The sequence below is a fragment of the Muntiacus reevesi genome, chromosome 12 (assembly GCF_963930625.1).
Source record: "Muntiacus reevesi chromosome 12, mMunRee1.1, whole genome shotgun sequence".
Lineage (NCBI taxonomy): Eukaryota > Metazoa > Chordata > Mammalia > Artiodactyla > Cervidae > Muntiacus > Muntiacus reevesi.
Window position 1 is genome coordinate 6162990 of NC_089260.1, and position 14900 is coordinate 6177889.

Consider the following 14900-nt stretch of genomic DNA (forward strand, 5'->3'; position numbering starts at 1 on the left):
AGCCCATGGGGTCACAGAGAGTAAGACACAACCAAATTCCTTAGATTACTTAAACTCTTAAGGCATCCTTAATATCATAGATAGTTTTTTAAAATATAAATATAAAAATTAATGCATTGCAGGCAGAATTTATTTAGTTAGATTCACTGTCACTGGGCCAAGGCTGAAGGAAAAGGAAAATTTCCTCCAGAGGAACTGAAAAATGACATTCATCAGTAAGGTGAACATGTTTTATGAATAGAGTTCAGTGAAATTCCAACAAGATTCACTCAGAAATTGTGTTCAGCTGTGAGTAACAAAGAACTAGAGGACATTAGTTTATAATATTTTTCAGGTTTATTTGTATTTATGTTGCATAATGAGAAGTCACAGGACAGTAGTTTAAAGGCATGAGGTGAGGCCTCTGAGATTCTCCTTGCATTTTCCTCAGCTCAAATATCCTACACCCATTCTAGCATGGAAAAAGGGGTGATGTGCATATTTGGAAAGCAAAAATCCTCTCAATGCTTTATTAATCAGAGTGATCATGCGACCACACAGTTAAGCATCTCTGGGAAATGTAAGGTGTTTATTCTTTTACAGCCCACATGAGAGCTATTAAAAACCAATGTTTCAGACGTCCCTGGTGGGTCACTGGTTACGAATCTGCCTGCCAGTGCCGGGGACATGGGTTTGAGCCCGGCTTCAGGAAGCCACCAGACAGCAAAGCTCACCTAATGCCAACACTGAAACCCTCACGCTGCAACTGCTAAAGCCCACACACAACAGCGCCCATGTTCTACAACAAGCGAGTTCATCGAAACAAAGAACCTGTTCAGTTCAGTTCACTCAGTCATGTCTGACTCTTTGCGACAGCACGCCAGGCCTCCCTGTCCATCACCAACTCCCGGAGTTTACTCAAACCCATGTCCACTGAGTCATTGATGCCATCCAGCCATCTCATCCTCTGTCGTCCCCTTCTCCTCCTGCCCTCAATCTTTCCCAGCATCAGGGTCTTTTCCAATGAGTCAGTTCTTCCCATCAGGTGGCCAGAGTATTGGAGCCTCAGCTTCAGCATCAGTCCATCCAATGAATATTCAGGACTGATTTCCTTTAGGATGGACTGGTTGGATCTCCTTGCAGTCCAAGGGACTCTCAAGAGTCTTCTCCAACACCACAGTTCAAAAGCATCAATTCTTCAGTGCTCAGCTTTCTTTATAGTCCAACTCTCACATCTACACATGACCACTGGAAAAACCATAGCCTTGACTAGATGGACCTTTGTTGGCAAAGCAATGTCTCTGCTTTTCAACTTGCTGTCTAGGTTGGTCATAACTTTTCTTCCAAGGACCAAGCATCTTTTAATTTCATGATTGCAGTCACCATCTGCAGTGATTTTGGAGTCCCCCCAAAATAAAGTCTGTCACTGTTTCCACTGTTTCTATTTGCCATGAAGTTATGGAACCAGATGCCATGATCTTAGTTTTCTGAATGTTGAACCTATGGGCCACAATAAAGACTCAGCAGAGCCAAAAATAAAACATAAGCATTTTTTTTAAAAAAGCAATATTTCTGCAGTGTCTTTGCCACACAGATTACATGTTTAATAAGAAATGATATTGAGCTATCTAGGAAGTATCTATTTTAAGCTTAGGCATCGAAAGAAACACAATGTTTGCTTTAGTGAAGACAAAAAGAAAAATCACTATTTTATAGTTACCATGAAAAGATGGCTTAAATCTCAACATTCAGAAAACTAAAATCATGATATCTGGTCCCATCACTTCATGGCAAACAGATGGGGAAACAATGGAAACAGTGGCAGACTATTTTTTTGGGCTCCAAAATCACTGCAGATGGTGATTGCAGCCATGAAATCAAAAGATGCTTACTCCTTGGAAGGAAAGTTATGACCAACCTAGACAGCATATTAAAAAGCAGAGACATTACTTTGTCAATAATGGGCCGTCTAGTCAAGGCTATGGTTTTTCCAGTAGTCATATATGGATGTGAGAATTGGATTATAAAGAAAGCTGAGCACAGAAGAATTGATGCTTTTGAACTGTGGTGTTGGAGAAGACTCTTGAGAGTCCTTTGGACTGCACGGAGATCTAACCAGTCCATCCTAGAGGAGATCATTCCTGGGTGTTCATTGGAAAGACTAATGTTGAAGCTGAAGCTCCAATACTTTGTCCACCTGATGTGAAGAGCTGACTCATTGGAAAAGACCCTGATGCTGGGTAAGACTGGGGGCAGGAGGAGAAGGGGATGACAGAGGATGAGATGGCTGGATGGCATCATGAACTCAAAGGACATGGGTTTGGGTGCACTCCAGGAGCTGGTGATGGACAGGGAGGCCTAGCATGCTGCAGTTCATGGGATCACAAAGAGTCGGACACGACTGAGTGACTGAACTGAAGTGAACTGAACTGATGTACAGGTGGTATACAAAAGAGCCCCCCCATTAAGGACTCAGTTTAGACAAAAGCAGAGAAGGCAAGCACGTGACATGTCATAGGGCATAAAAAGAAAGAGATGCAGGTATCCATTAAAATCAACTTGTAAAGTTTTTATTTACAAGTTAATAAGGAAATGGTAAGAAAAACACCAGACTTGACTAATTTACTCCTTTGGAGCAATGTAATGCAAATGACAAAGAAAAGGAGTCACATCATCCAGTTCCCATGATCTGCTTCTCCAAAGTGATGGGCTTTCAGAAGAAGTAAAACTGATTTGTGCTTCATTCAAAACCTTCACAAGTGAATGAGCCTTCCAGACCTTCAGGCATATATTTGAACTTTAGGTAGTGGGGTTGGAAGATGGCTTGTGGAGAGTTACAAAATGGAATAGAAGAAATACTGAAAAAAATATCAAAACTTTTTCCTAGTAATGATCCATTTCTCCTTTCATAGTATACTCTTTGCTTAGTTCTATGAGTGATCATCATCCTGTCTAGAGCAAAGATAAATGAAAATTAATAGTGATATACTGCTATTTATATAACACAAAAAGAATGGCGTTTTTGAAGGGGACAGAAACATTTTAAAAAGTTCAAGGGCTTTTCTGGCACTTTTCTCCTTATTTTATCTTAAATCTATTAATCTTGGTATGTCACCATGATTCTTTCCTAGAATTTATCAGTTCCATAAGGGATTGATTACTCTAAATAGCTGTCAGCAAATAGTACTCTAAGTGTAGGTATCTTTGTTATTTGTCTAAATTTTTGTGATGCCTAAGTGCTACATTAAAGTCACTGTCAATGAATAAATAAAAAGAAATCTGCTAAAACAGAAGCAGTTGTAATATGTATTGTAGACATATGTACATCAAAGCACCTTCAAAATAAGGTCTATAGTATACCTTGTCTGGTTTTTTTTTTTTTCAGTGATTGGAAATGATGGATTTTATATAATACTGAAAGGCCTAGTCCGACCTCAAACACAAATATATAAAAATATGATTGAAGAACATGAGTCTACAACCTCTTTCACACCTCAGAGTTTTCACAGCTTTGTTTTCAGTGAAGACTTCAGAAACCCTCTACTGACTGGGGTTGGTCCCACGGTAAGAAATGAGTATTTGCTTCTTCAATAAGCAATGATGTATCATTGTTATAAACTTTATCTCTTCCAGATATTTAAATTTACATATATCTAGTGTTACCTGAAATATTAAATCTAATATAGATTTTAAAAATAAAAATTATACTGTCATCACAACTGGAGATATGTTTTAAAAAAAATTAATGAGGGATGCATTCCACAACATACTGCCCACTGACTGGTGTTTTGTGGTGCATTTGATTACTGAGGCAAAGCCATTGTAATTGGATCACTAAATGAAGAAGGAGGGCCATCTTGAGATAAGAGGGAGGGAGTGATTTAAGAAAGGGAACACAGAGGACAGAACATGAAGGCCCTTTTAAATAAAATTAAGAGTGTGTGCTTTTGCTGTCTATCTCAAGAACAATGCTAAGGTAATCAAAGGGTTGATTCTGTTAAAATCAGAAAGTCTCAATTGAAGAAAGCACTGTGTTTATATGCAATGTCTGAAAACCATCAACTGGCTCAAATAAAGGTTAATGTCTTTCTGGACACCTGAATACCCCACATGAGGGTCTTCACTGGTTCAACTAGAATTGCGACTATAAAAGCCAGTTTTGGATGTAGGGTGATCAAGATACTCAGAGGAGTAAATAGCCAAAGAAACTAATTAAAATCAAATGATATAGCACTATGGATTGAAGTCGGAAAAGACCTAGAATATTCTCAGATTCAATAAGGATAGACATGGATAAAGACAATAAAGACAGACATGGATAAAATATGAACTGGTTTTTTTCAGTCACTACTTCATGTCCCACTTGTTGCAACATCATAGACTGCAGCACAACAGGCCTCCCCATCCCTCACTATCTCCCAGAGTTTGCCCAAGTTCATGTCCATTGAATCGGTGATGTTATCCGACCATCTCATCTACAGCTGCCCTCTTCTCCTTTTGCCTTCAGTCTTTCCCAGCATCAAGGTCTTTCCCAATGAGTCGACTCTTCACATCAGGTGGTGAAGAATATTGGCGCTTAAGCTGCAGAATAAGTTCTTCCAATGAATATCCAGGGAATTTTTCCTTTAGGATTAACTGGTTTGATCTCCTTTGCTGTCCAAGGGACTTTCAAGAGTCATCTCCAACACCATAATTTGAAAGAATCAATTCTTTGGCACTCTGCCTTCTTTAGGGTCCAACTTTCACATCCATTCATGATTGCTGTAAAACCATAGCTTTGACCTTATGGAACTTTGTCAGCAAAGTGATGTCTCTGCTTTTAATATGCTGTCTAGGTTTGCCATAGCTTTCCTTCCAAGAAGCAAGTGTCTTCTAATTTCATGGCTGCAGTCACCAACTGCAATGACTTTGGAACCTAAAAGAAAAAAATGAGATAAAAATATAAAAGTATAAATTGTTGTTGATCACACATGAATGAGTAATGCTTCTAACATTCTGTCTTGATTGGAATAGAAAAAAATGAATTCACCACTCAATGGCCACCTACAGTGTTTCTTTTCTGTCATTCAGTCACGTCCAACTATCTGCGACCCCATAGACTGCAGCACGCCAGGCTTCCCTATCCTTCATTATTTCCAAGAGTTTTCTCACAGTCATGTCCATTGAGTTGATGGTGGCATCCAACAATCTCATTCTCTGTCACCCCCTTCTCCCCCTGCCCTCAATCTTTCCCAGTATCAGGGTCTTTTCAAATGAGTCAACTCTCCGCACCAGGTCCCAAAGTATTGGAGCTTCAGCTGCAGCATCAGTCCTTCCAATGAGCATCCAGGGTTGATTTCCTTTAGAATTGACTTGTTTGATCTCCTTGCTGTCCAAGGAACTCTCAAGAGTCTTCTCCAGCACCACAGTTCAAAAGCATCAATTCTTCAGTGCTCAGCCTTCTTTATGGTCCAACTCTCATATCCATACATGACTACTGGAAAAACCATAGCTTTGGCTATATGGAACTTTGTTAGCAGTGATGTTTCTGCTTTTTAATATGCTGTCTAGGTTTGTCATAGCTTTTCTTCCAAGGAACAAATGTGTTTTAATTTCATGGCTGCAGTCACCATCTGCAAAGACTTTGGAACCCCCCCAAAATAAAATCTGTCACTGTTTCCATTTTTTCCTCATCTATTTGCCAAGAAGTGATGGGACCAGATGCCATGATCTTTGTTTTTTAAATGTTGAGTTTTAAGCCAGCCTTTTCACTCTCTTCTTTAAGCCAGCCTTTTCACTCTTCTCTTTCATCTTTATCAAAAAGCTCTTTAGTTTCTCTTCACTTTCTGCTGTTAGAGTGGCATATTTGTGTATCTGAGGTTATTGACATTTCTCCCAGAAATCTTCATTCTCAGTTCAGTTCAGTTGCTCAGTCGTGTCTGACTCTTTGTGACCCCATGGACTGCAGCATGCCAGGATTCCCTGTCCATCACCAACTCCTGGAGCTTCCTCAAACTCATGTCCATCGAGTCAGTGATGCCATCCAGCCATCTCATCCTCTGTCAAACCCTTTACCTCCTGCCTTCAACCTTTCCCAGTATCAGGGTCTTTTTCAACGAGTCAGTTCTTCGCATCAGGTGAACAAAGTATTGGATTTTCAGCCTCAGCATCAGTCCTTCCGATGAGTATTCAGGACTGATTTCCTTTTGGATGGACTGGTTGAATCTCTTTGCTGTCCGAGGGACTCTCAAGAGTCTTCCCCAACACCACAGCTCAAAAGCATTAATTCTTTGGCTGTCAGCTTTCTTTATGGTCCAACTCTCACATCCGTACATGACTACTGGAAAAACTGTAGCTTTTTCTAGACGGACCTTTGTTGGCAGAGTAATGTCTCTGCTTTTCAACATGCTGTCTAGGTTGGTCATAGCTTTTCTTCCAAGAAGCAAGCATGTTAATTTCATGGCTGCATTCACCATCTGCAGTGATTTTGGATTAGAATCTTGATTCTAACTTGTGATTTTTCCAACCCAGCATTTCACATGATGTACTCTACAAAGTTAAGTAAGTAGAACAATAATATAGAACTCTGACATATTCCTTCCCAATTTTGAATCAGTTCATTTATCCACGTCCAGTTCTAACTGTTGCTTCTTGACCTGCATACAGGTTTCTCAGCAGACATATAAGATGGTCTGGTATTCCCATCTCTAGGAATTTTCTGGAGTTTCTTGTCATCCACTGTCAAAGTCTTTAGTGTGGTCAAGAAAGCAGAGGTAAATGTTTTCCTGGAATTCTCTTGCCTTTTCTATGATCCAATGGATATTGACAATTTGATTTCTGGTTCTTCTCCCTTTTCTAGCTTGTACATCTGGATGTTCTCTGTTCATGTACCATTGAAGCCTAACTTGAAGGATTTTGAGCATTACCTTGCTAATTTGTGAAATGAGTGTAATTGTGTGGCAATTTGAACATTCTTTGGGATTGCCCTTCTTTGGGATTTATATGAAAGCTGACCTTTTCCAGTTCTGTGGTCACTGCTGAGTTTTCCAAATTTCCTGGTGTATTAAGTGAAGCATTTTAACAGCATATTCTTTTAGGATTAGAAATAGCTCAGCTGGAATTCCATCACCTCCCCTGGCTTTTTTTTAGTATTAATGCTTCCTTCCTAAGGTCCACCAAACTTCACACTCTAAGATGTCTGGCTCTAGGTGAGTGACCACACCATTGTGGTTACCCCGATCATTAAGACCTTTTTTGTACAGTTCTTCTGTGCAGACCCAATACTTTTTCAATCTGCTTTAGGAAAAAAGAATACCACATTTTGCAGAGCAGCTATAATTAGGGCCATTTCTTTGTTAACTTTATAGTAATCCACTCCAATCTTCTAGCATCTAGTTGTTTGCTTGTTGAGGACAAAACTCAAGAATTTAATGAAATAAGATGGCATTACCAACTCTGAACCCTGAATTAGGCCTTTGAGGGCAGCAGTAATAGGTGCCATTCTTCCAGGAATGTAGTAGTGCTTTTGTGCCAGCTTTACTGATGTATAATCTGACAAGAAAATGTGTACATGTTTAAGGTGTGCATCTTGATGTTTTGACATATGTATACATTGTGAAGTGATCAGCCCAATCAAGCTAATTAACATATCCATCATCTTATATAGTTAGATTTTTGTGTGTTTGTAATGAGAACACATTATCTGTCCTCCTAGCAAAGTTCAAGCATACGTGTGTGTGTGTGTGTGTGTGTGTGTGTGTGTGTGTGTGTGTGTGCGCGCGTGCGCTCAGTTGCTCAGTTATCTCTTACTCTTTGTGACTCCATCAACTTCAGCCCAACAAGCTCCTCTGACCATGGAGTTTTCCCAGCAAGAATACTGGAGTGGGTTGCCATTTCCTACTCCAGGGGATGTTCCTGACAGGAATCTAACCTGCATCTCCTGCGTCTCCTGCACTGGCAGGCAGATTCATATTGTTGATTATATTACTGTGTTGTGTATTAGATCTCCAAGACTCACTCATCTTGCATACAGCAAACTTTGTACCCTTTGATCAATATCTGTCTATTTTCCCTAGCCCTTAAACCTTGTGGCTTCTCTTGTGGCTCAGCTGGTAAAGAATCTGCCTGCGATGCAGGAGACTTGGGTTTGATCCCTGGCTTGGGAAGATCCCCTGGAGAAGGGAATGGCTACCCACTCCAGTGTTTTGGCCTGGAGTCCATGGGGTTGCAAAGAGTAGACATGACTAAGTCACTTTCACTTTCACTTTATACCTTGTCAGCAACATTCTACTGTCTTCTATGAGTTTGACAATTTTAAATAAAACACATAAATGAGATCCTGTTTGTCTTTTTTTGGCTTATTTTACTTAGCATAATGTCTTTCAGCTTCATTTGTGTTGTCACAAATGTCAGAATTTCCTTCCTTTTCAAACTTGATAAAATTCCATTGCTTGTGTATATATCATATTTCCCACCTCCATTCATCCATGGATAAACACTTAGGTTGTTCCCATATTTTAGCTACTGTGAACAATGATTCAATAAACAAGGAAATGCAGCTGTCTCTTCAATATCCTGTTTTCCTTTCTTTAGATGCCTGCACAGAAATGAGATTCCTGGATTGTATGGTAGTTCTGTTTTAATTTTTTGAGGGAAGCTCCATGTGTGCATGCATGCTTAGTCGCTTCAGTCATGACTGACTATCTGTGACCCTATGACCATGGCCTGCCAGGCTCCTCTGTCCATGGGATTCTCCAGGCAAGAATTCTGGAGTGGGTTGCCATGTCCTTCTCCAGGGAAGCTCCATACTGTTTCTTAAAGGCTCTACTGATTTACATGTCCATCAACAGTATACAAGGATTCCATTTTCACCTCATCTTGCACATTTCCCTTTTCTTTTTGATAATAACCATTCTAACAGATGTGAGGTGATATCTCAGTACGGTTTTGATTTCATTTCCTTGATGATTAGTGATGTTGAACACCTTTTCAAGCACTTGTTGGTCATTTTAATGTATTATTTTGAGAAATATCTATTTAGGTTGTTTTCACATCTTAAAATTTGGGTTATTTGTCTTGTTGCTATTGAATTGTGTGAGTTCCTTATATATTTTGGATAGTAATCCCATATTTGATATATGGTTGAAAATTTTTCTCCTGTTATATAGGCTGTCTTTTTATTTGTTTATTTTTATTTTGCTGTAAATAAGCTTTCAAACTTCATGTAATTCTGATGGTTGATTTTTACCTTTGCTGTTTGTACTTTTGATATTGTGTCCAAAAATTCCTTACCCAAGACCAGTATCAAGGAGCTTCTTTCCTGCATATTTTTCTAGGAGTTTTGCAATAGCAGATCTTGTGTTTAAGTCTTTAATCCATTTCAAGGTAATTTTTATAGTGTTCTATAAGATAAGAACTCAATTTCAGTATTTGGTTATCTGATTTTCCAAGCACCAATTACTGAAGAGACTATTCTTTCCCTGTTAAATTTTCCTGAACCCCTTGTGAAACATATGGTGACTGTATGTGATGGCATTTATTTTTGAGCTCTCTTTTCTGCTCCATTTGTATGTCTCTCTGTTAACACGAATGCCATACTGTTTTAATTACTATATCCTTGTAGTATAGCTTAAAGTTAGATCCAGTGATACCTCTACCCCTGTTCTTTTGTCTCAGTATTGCTTTGGCAATTCAGTCTTTTGTGGTCCCATACAAATTTTAGGATTCCTTTATTTCTGTGAAAAATACCGCTGAAGTTTTGATAGGGATTACACTGAATCTATATATGACTTTGTAGAGTGTAGACATATTTATAATATTAATTGCTCCAGTACATGAGCATGGGATATCTTTCCCTTTGTATCTTCTTCAATTTTCATCAAAAAAGTTCTGCAGTTTTCATTGTACAGATATTTCAGTTCCTTGGTTATATAAATTTTTAATTATTTTATGCTTTTGATATTATTGTGAGTGGGATAGTTTTTTTTTTTCAGGTGTCCTATTAGTATACAGAAATGCCACTGATTTATGTACATTGATTTTATATCCTGAAGCTTTATTGAATTTTTTGATTAGTTCCAATAGCTTTTTTTAAAATTTTCTGCATATAAGATAATTTCACTTACAAATAATAAGACAATTTACTGTGTCCTTTATGATTTGGATGCCTTTTATTTCTTTGTCTTGACTAATTGGTCTAATTAGGATTTCAGTATCATGTGGAATAATAGTGATGAGAGCAATATCCTTGTCTTTTTCCTGATCTCAGAAAAAAAAGCTTTCAATCTTTCACCACTGAGTAGGATAGTAGCAACGGCTTTGTCATAATGGTCTTTATTATGAGTCATGTTCCTTCTATACTCAATGTGTTGAAATGAAAGACTAGTATATTTTGTTAGATTTTTTTCTGTATATATTGAGATGATCATATGATCTTTATCTTTCATTCTGAGAATGTAGTGCATCACATTTATTGATTGCATATATTGAACCATCCTTGCCTCCCAGGGATAAATCCCACTTGGTCATACTGTATAATTCTTTTAATATGCTGTTAAATTGAAGTTGGTAATATGCACATTTTGACTACGCTAATTTTTCCTATTTGTGAACAGAAAATGTCTCCATTTTCTTTGCTTTCTTTAACTTCATTACTATTAATAATTTTCAGTACATATCTTTCATGTCTTTAAGTTTATTCCTATGTATTTTATTATTTTTGTGCTTGTAAATACTTTCTCAATTTCTTTTTTGTATAATTTGTTATTATGTATAGAAAAGACACTGATTTTGTATGCAACTTTTGTATTCTGCAACTTTACTGGATTTATTCATTATTTCTAGCAATTTTTGCTGGAGTTTTTTCATGTTTTGTACATATAACATCATGTCATGTACAAGCAAGTTATTTTATTTTTTCCTTCTGATTTGGATATCTTTTCTTTCTTTCTCTCCCTTTTTTGTTCTTCTCCTTCTCTTTCTCTTTGCACCATTGCTCTGCCTAGGATGGTAGTACTATATTGAAGAAAAGTAGAAAGAGTGGGCATCCTTGCCTTGTACTAAATATTTTTAGATTTTTATTTGTGGATTGCTGTTAAATTGTTACTTTTGTGGGGGGTTGAGAACTGGGTGGGAATTCCCAGCCTTCCATCTTGCTGATGTCTATGATATTGTTTTGATTTATTATCTTGGCTAAGGTGGAGGATGGTAGGGAGAGGGAATTTCAGATTTCTACCTGATCTTCCTTACTGATAGCTCTTACCACAAAGACCAAGAAATCAGTATGGGATCAATACCAAGTATCCATTCAAATTGCATAGTTAAAGTCCATGGAAGTTGTCATGCAGTGGTTCTGTGAATATAGTAGAGCTACTGTGAACCAGACCTGGGCCAAGCTCAGTTTGCTTATTTTTTATTTTATTTTGTTTTTCCCATTCTGAGTCTTTACTGCTGCATGTATGGGCTTTGCCTCTAGTTGCCGAGAGCAGAGGTCGCTCTCCAGTAGCAGCATCTGGGCTTCTCACTGCAGTGGTTTTCCTTGCTGAGAAGCAGAGGACTCTAGGGGATGTGGGCTTCCGTAGTTGCAGCACGTGGACTCAGTAGCTGAGGACCCCAGGCTCCAGAGCACAGGCTCAATCGCCGTGGTGCACAGGCTCAGCTGCCCCACAGCATGTGGGGTGCTCCTGGGTCAGGACTGAACCTGTGCTCCCTGCATTGGCAGGGGGACTCTTCACCACTGAGCCGCCAGGGAAGCCCCCAAACTCAGCTTTTTGTTGCAGTCACTGTATTTTCTCACTGTAAAGATGGCAATTATGACAATTACTGTACCAGGTTTTAAAGTCTCTACCCTGAGTTTCAGGGTTCAACAAGGTACTTGCTGGGGTTGCATATGCAAGGCTCTTTGGAGCTATGGTATCCTTTTAATAAAATATGAAGTCCAATTTTTACCTTTTTCCTGTCTTCCAACTGCAGAAGAATAGGTTTTCCTTATATGCGACCATGGAGTTCTTTGGTTATGTCAATTTAAGCTGATGAATATTTTCCTAAAATATTATTTCCTTTATCCATTGTATTTATATCCCCCCAAAACAGTTTTTCTTTTTTAAATTTTATTTTTGTTAGAGTATAGTTGAATTTCAATGTTGTGTTAATTACTGCTGTACAGAAACATGCCTCAGTTATTCTTTTCTATGGTTCTTTTTTTTTTTTTTTTAATTTTTATTTTTCAGTGGGTTTTGTCATACATTGATATGAATCAGCCATAGAGTTACACGAATTCCCCATCCCGGTCGTTCTTAATAGTCATCCCCAATATCTCAGAAGTCTGAGAAACTGTAGCTTCCTGAGCATTGTCTTCTGACAATACCCTAGCCCTGTTCACACCATAAAAGTTTTATCAATTGTACTGCTATAGCAGGCCAAGAACTATCAGAAATAAAGTAATGGCTTTTTATTGCAAGCTGGCAAGCAAGCAGTTCATAACTCTAAATCATTCTTTTTTTCTAGTACTTATAGAATATTTTGAAAAAGTAATATAGATAAAAGTAGACAATTCTGTTGCATGTCAGCAACTCTAGTGATTTTGTTCTTAAGTCTGCTGAAGAAAAAGTATGTGACTATTGCCTATAATTTATCTTTATTGACCCTGTTTTCTATAGGAAATGTGAATTACGTTTTAAAACATGCTATTCTTTGTCTAACTTTATTGACTTGCTTTTCTGTGTATTAATTTTAAAAAAAAGCATTAAATATTATTTATGTTTGGGAGCTTTGTGGTTTTTCACAAAGGGTTATGTTTTATTTTTCCTCCATCTATTTGGCTTCTTTACCACTATTTGCTTTTTTTATTGTGTTGTATCAGAGAATCACATAAAAAAGAGAAGTAATACTCTCTTAACTCTTTAATTTAACCCTCTAACAAATTTTGTAAACAAGTGAGCATTATCTGAGTATAATGAGCATAGAGTGAAAAAATTCAGTTAAAGAATCAAATACATTTTTCATGAGATGCAAATATCTGTTACACCAATTCCCTGTTACAGATCTAAATTGGACTAAAAAAATGGTAAAGTACAAATGATAATTTTTGTTTTTCTTGATATTGATTTATATAGTAAGGCAGTTTGTTTTGTGGTGGCTCAGACAGTACAGAATCTGCCTGCAACATGGGAGACCTGGGTCGGATCCCTGGTTTGGATGATCCCCTGGAGAAGGGAAAGGCTACCCATCAGTATTCTTGCTGGAGAATCCCATAGACCGAGGAGCCTGGAGCGGGCTACAGTCCATGGGGTCACAAAGAGTCCGACACGACTGAGGGAGGAAGCACATCACCTATAAGGAAAAGAGAAAATAAACATTCATTTACAAGATCATCAGTTAGGATCCTAAGTAGTTTTAATCTTTAGTTTATTTTGAATTAGTTTCACAATTTTTCAAAGAACAATCTTAAAGAAAATCAAGTTTCCTTAGAGTCAACTCAGGTATGATATGTTGTATGTTAACACAAACCTACACGCAGACACACTCTGCATTTTATACCTTATTTTGTATTTCATACTTTATATGCCCCTATAACTGACATATATTTGGTTATGCTGGTATTTTTATTAAGATGTATTTTTGACACGATAACATTTAGCAACATCATACAAGCAATTTTTAAGTGGAAGCTCTTTATTATTAAAAATAACTTTATATTTTATTAGTAGAACTTTTCTTTGATCAATAAACACTTCAAGACATGTGGAATGAAAATCACTTGATAAATGTATATTGAACAATTTGGACCAAGCAGGGTAAAATTACAAAATAACTTTATTTTTTTTTTAACAACCAAGCTTTAAAACAGTTTGTGTAGTAGTATTTTTCCATGTTCCCTGGATGAAATCTGTCAGATTCCTAGTTATTAACAAGTAGCCTCATTTTTTAGATATTATAATTTCCAGTCGAGTCTTCATATCAAAATTTCAAACTCTCATGCTTGACAACACATTGCGCCTTACTATGCTATAATTCTGCAGTGGGGGAAGGAGTTCACACTAGTTTATTCCCCCTTTCTTACTCTGCATCCTCTTCTATTCGTTAACTGCTTTTTCTGCTCCTCTCAGAGGATCAGGAAGGAAGGGAGAATGGATATTAGAGGTGAATGTTATGGTTACCGTCAGTGATTTGGTGTCTAAATGCAATCTTTTGTATGTCCTTCCTTCTGGAACTCCTTTGAAAGGTAATGTCTTGTGAATGCATGCTCAGTCATGTCTGACTCTTTGTTATCCAATGAACTGTAACCTGCCAGGCTCCTCTGTCCATGGTATTTTTCAGGTAAGAATACTGGAGTGGGTTTTTATTTCCTTGTCCAGGGGATCTTCCCAACTCAGAGACTGACCCGTGTCTCTGTGTTTCCTGCATTGACAGGCAGATTATTTACCACTTGCGCCATCTGGGAAGCCCAGTGTCTTGTATAGTAAGTTATTTAATACAATTTTTGTCCCTGGCTTCATGCAGTGGAGACCACAGAAGTCTCTCTTTTGAATCAATTCACCACTTCAGGCAGATCCCCAGGTTTACTCCCTTTCCAGACAGTTCCACACTCTTTAGCTTTGGTGAGTTCACCTAGCTGATGGGAGGGGGGAGCCACACACTTACCCCATCAGCTTCCTGTCTTCTTGTAACTGAACTCAGGTTTGGCTGGCCACTGATCAATCAGTCAATACTCACAAAGTAGGTGAATGGTTGCTTTCTCAGAGTTCTAGCAACCTGGAGAGAAGGTGGATTTGTGCTCCAGATCAACTCAGAAGAGCCTGCTTGGCTATGACTGATTTTGGAGTCTCAGTGAATCATCCAGGCAGGAGGCTGGGATCTGCGTCCTTTTCCCTTGCATGCAGACTGGCTGACTCCTGCTGATCTTCCTTCAGATGTTATCTTGCCCAGGTGATCTGCCTGCAGGA

General features: G+C 38.1%; 1 protein-coding gene across 1 annotated transcript in view; it reads left to right on the plus strand.

Moving 5' to 3' along the window:
* The window catches only part of CNBD1 (cyclic nucleotide binding domain containing 1), a 351846-nt gene that overhangs the window by 246246 nt on the left and 90700 nt on the right, over positions 1-14900 (plus strand). Inside the window, exon 6 of the mRNA XM_065903452.1 lies at positions 3365-3543. Coding sequence (XP_065759524.1) covers positions 3365-3543 — 179 coding nt within the window. The remainder of the gene's footprint in view (positions 1-3364; positions 3544-14900) is intronic.